At 63.5% G+C, this 3,378-nt stretch overlaps 1 protein-coding gene across 1 annotated transcript; it reads left to right on the top strand.

Annotated features, from left to right (window-relative positions):
- Positions 1 to 1,635: 1,635 nt before the first annotated feature.
- On the top strand, positions 1,636 to 3,112 carry LOC144246641 (C-type lectin domain family 2 member D-like). Its single transcript, XM_077784813.1, has 5 exons — positions 1,636 to 1,795; positions 2,173 to 2,271; positions 2,374 to 2,552; positions 2,753 to 2,853; positions 2,944 to 3,112. The coding sequence occupies exons 1-5, from the start codon at positions 1,636 to 1,638 to the stop codon at positions 3,110 to 3,112; spliced, it is 708 nt and encodes a 235-aa protein (XP_077640939.1).
- The last annotated feature ends 266 nt before the right edge of the window (positions 3,113 to 3,378 follow it).

The following is a 3,378-nucleotide window of genomic DNA, read 5'->3' as shown; positions in this document are numbered from 1 at the left end:
AGCTCATCTGCCAGCTCCCTCATCCCCTGGGGTGGATCCCATCTGGGCCCATGCATTTCTGAACATCCATCAGCTCATCAATTCTCTGACTGCCTCCTCCTGGAGAACAGGGCCCATTCTGCTCCCTGACACCATCTACCAGCCCAGGAGGACAGTTGTGCTGAGGACAAGCTCTCTTCCCACTGAAGGCTGAGGCAAAGAAGGCATTGAGCATCTCTGCCTTCTGCTCACCTGCAGTTACTAAGTTCCCTCCTGTATCCAAAAGAGAACAAAGTCTTGACCCTCCTTCCAAAGCTGATACGTCCTCCTTTTATTCCTAAGTTCCCTTAAAACCTCATTGCCCATCCAGGCTGCATGTTTGCCTCATTGTCTCATATTTGGGCACACAGAGACAGGCTGTTCCTATACCCTCAAGATCTCTGCTTTGAAGCATGCCACCTTTCCTGAACTCCTTTGGTTTTAAGGGCTGCTTCCCAACGAATTTCCTGAATAAGTCTCCTGTATAGGCCAAAGTCTGCCCTCCTGAAGTCTAATGTAAAAATTTTATTGATGTTCCTCCTGATATCACAAAAGATGGTGAACACTGTAATTTCATGATCACCATGGCACAGGAGGCCTCCAACCAGCACAGCTCCTGCCTCCACATCTCCCATCTCCAGTTACAAACAACAACAACCAAAGTCCCTTGCCGGGCAGGCTCCTTCACCGGCTGTGACAGATGTGTCCGGGCAGCGCCCTGTTCCTGTTCCAGCTGTGTAGAGTTCTTCACATTTCTCAGACTCGGTCTCGCTGCCAAAATCTCCCCCGCGCTGCAGCGCTCGCCAAGTTACTATGACTCGACTCCTCCCGGTGCCGTGATTGCGGCTTCCCCGGCACTGCTTGGCCGAAAAGTCAGACTCCCATCCCACCCCCAAACTGAGAGATCATAAATAGGGGTCGGTGCTGCAGCCACCGTGTTCGTGTCACTGCGGAGCGGCGGCGGCCCCGGAGCCCGGCGAGGCGGCGGCCCCGGAGCCCGGCGAGGCGGCACCGGAGCTCGGAGGCGGCTCCGACCCCGGCGGGAACCGCGCTCGGTTCCGCCCCAGCTCGGGGCTCGCTGCGGGCGGAGGGGCCTCGCTGAGGGCCAGGGGTGTTCTGGCGAGTTCCTTGTGCCGGGTTCCGCCGTTCACGGGCAGGGAGCCAGAGCGGCTGTGCCGGCGCTCGGTGTCCCCGGGCTCCGAGCCGCCGGGGCACGGCATGCGGGGGACAATGGTGAACCCCCGGGGCTGCTGGTTCCTGCCCCTGGGCAGGCGGGCTCCGAGCCGCAGCTGCCCTGGGCCGGCAGCATCCGGCAGCTGCCCGGCGCTGTCAGCGCCTGTCCCGCACGGAGCTGGGCTGCAGCGGCTGCAGAGCCACAGGGGCCGGGGCTGCGGGGAGCGCAGAGCTCCCGGAGGCTGCGCTTGTCTCCGCAGCTGCTGCCGCAGCCCTGGGGAGCGGGGACAGCGCAGCCAGAGCCGGCACCGCCCTGCTGAGCCTCGGTGTCCCGCGGGGCCGGCACCGGCAGTGACCTCGCATCGTGTCCCTTTCAGGGTGCCACCACCGCGGGTGTAAAGCTGTTCCCGAGGCGATCTCCGAGAGGCTTTGTCAGCACTCCTGATGGGTCGGGAGCAAGGTGCTGCTTGTTCCTGGCAGAGAGATGAGGGCTGTGAGCTGGAGAAGGGTGAATTCTGCTCTGTTGATGAGCTTCAGAAGGAGCCCCTGGAGAATGGAAGAGCAATCAGCAATGTACTGAAAAGGAACCTCAGAATATTCCCTGGTGAGCAAGGCCCCCCACTATTGCCTCTAGGCAGAGGACAGTGTCACTTCCAAATCCAGGGCTGGCAGGTTTGTGGCTGTTTCCCGATGTCTGGAAGAGGCCTCGAGCTCTGCTGGGCCCCGTCAGTGGCTGGAACCAAGAGCCCCAGCTGCCCCCAAGGCTGTGCAGTTCTCCTGCTGCAGCCTGTCCCCACAGCTGTGTCCCTGGCTGTCCCCACAGCTGTGTCCCTGCCTGTGCCCAGGCTCTTGGCTCTCTGGCTGCCAGCTGAGTGAGGGGCACAGTGGCTGAGGGGTCCCTGCTGTGCTCCCTGGGCACGGGGTGAGCAGATTGCAGGGCCGGGTCTGGTTCTGGCAGCCAGCAGCTCTTTCCTGCTCCAGGTGAATGGTTCAGCTCCCATCCCGTGCTCACAGCGGTGCTGATTGTGCTGCTCCTGGTGCTGGTGCTGGCTTTGGGGGTGGCCTTGGCTGTGCAGTCAGGTAAGGGAGGGGCAGCAGGCTGGGCCCAGCCCCTCGGGGCAGAGCGGGGTCCCTGCTCCCTGCAGAGGGGAATCCTCAGACCTTCTCCTCTTCCCCCTCCAGCACCACAGGTTCCAGTCACACCTGCGACTCCGCAGTTGGTTCTGGGCTGTCCCCATGGCTGGGTTGGGTACAATGGGGTCTGCTACTACTTGTCAAGGGATTACAGGAGCTGGGATCAGGCTCAGGAACGGTGCTCGGAGCTCGGGGCCTCCCTGGCCATTCTCCAGGATGAGGCCATGGTGAGTGAGGGGCTGCGGGCGGTGTGGGGTGGCTGAGGGGAGCCTGGGGGTGCTCCTGGGCCGGGCTGGGTGCTCGTAGGGCTGGGGGTGCAGCCCTGTGCCGGGGCCTTGCAGGGAAGGAGCCCCGGCGTGCGGGGGCAGCCCCGGGCACGGGTCCCCCCGAGGGGCCGGGGCAGCTCCCACTCCTCTCTCCTGGGCAGGATTTGCTCTTCCGCTTCCGCGGGAACGTCGATTACTGGATCGGGCTGCGCAGACGGGGCGAGCGCCTGCACTGGGGGGACGGCAGCAGCTACAGCTCCAGGTGAGTGCCGGGGAGCCGGGCAGGGCCTGGGGGCACAGGGGCACAAGGTGTTCCCCTGGGAACCAGCGCTGTCTCTGCTCCTCCCTGCAGGGTTCCTGTCCTTGGCAATTCCCCGTGTGTGTACCTGGCTGACGATAAATTCCGCAGTGAGATGTGCTCAAATGAGCGGCCGTATGTCTGCAGCAATGCCCAAGATGCCCTGTGGCAGGGCTGCAGAAAGGACCTTGTCCACGCTGGGCAGTGCCAGCTTCAGCTCTGAGCCCAGCACAGGGCTGTCCTTCCTCAGCTGCACCCTGTGCCTTGCCCTGACTCTCAGGGTCACCTCAGTGCCTGTTCATCCCCAGTGCCAGCGCTTGCCCAGGGGCAGGAACCAGCAGCCCCGGGGGTTCACCATTGTCCCCCGCATGCCGTGCCCCGGCGGCTCGGAGCCCGGGGACACCGAGCGCCGGCACAGCCGCTCTGTCTCCCTGCCCGTGCCCGTGGAGCGGCTCCTGGCAGAGAGCGCAGCGCCGAGAAGCCTCGGCC

The sequence above is a fragment of the Lonchura striata genome, chromosome 7 (genome assembly GCF_046129695.1).
Source record: "Lonchura striata isolate bLonStr1 chromosome 7, bLonStr1.mat, whole genome shotgun sequence".
Classification (NCBI taxonomy): domain Eukaryota; kingdom Metazoa; phylum Chordata; class Aves; order Passeriformes; family Estrildidae; genus Lonchura; species Lonchura striata.
This window is presented reverse-complemented; position numbering and strand designations above follow the sequence as displayed.

Coding starts and splice junctions, on each gene's coding strand:
- LOC144246641 (XM_077784813.1), top strand. CDS start 1,636: ATGGGTCGGGAGCAAGGTGCTGCTTGTTCCTGGCAGAGAGATGAGGGC. Junction 2,553..2,752: donor TTCTCCAGGATGAGGCCATG/GTGAGTGAGGGG, acceptor TCTCCTGGGCAG/GATTTGCTCTTCCGCTTCCG. Junction 2,854..2,943: donor GGCAGCAGCTACAGCTCCAG/GTGAGTGCCGGG, acceptor TCCTCCCTGCAG/GGTTCCTGTCCTTGGCAATT.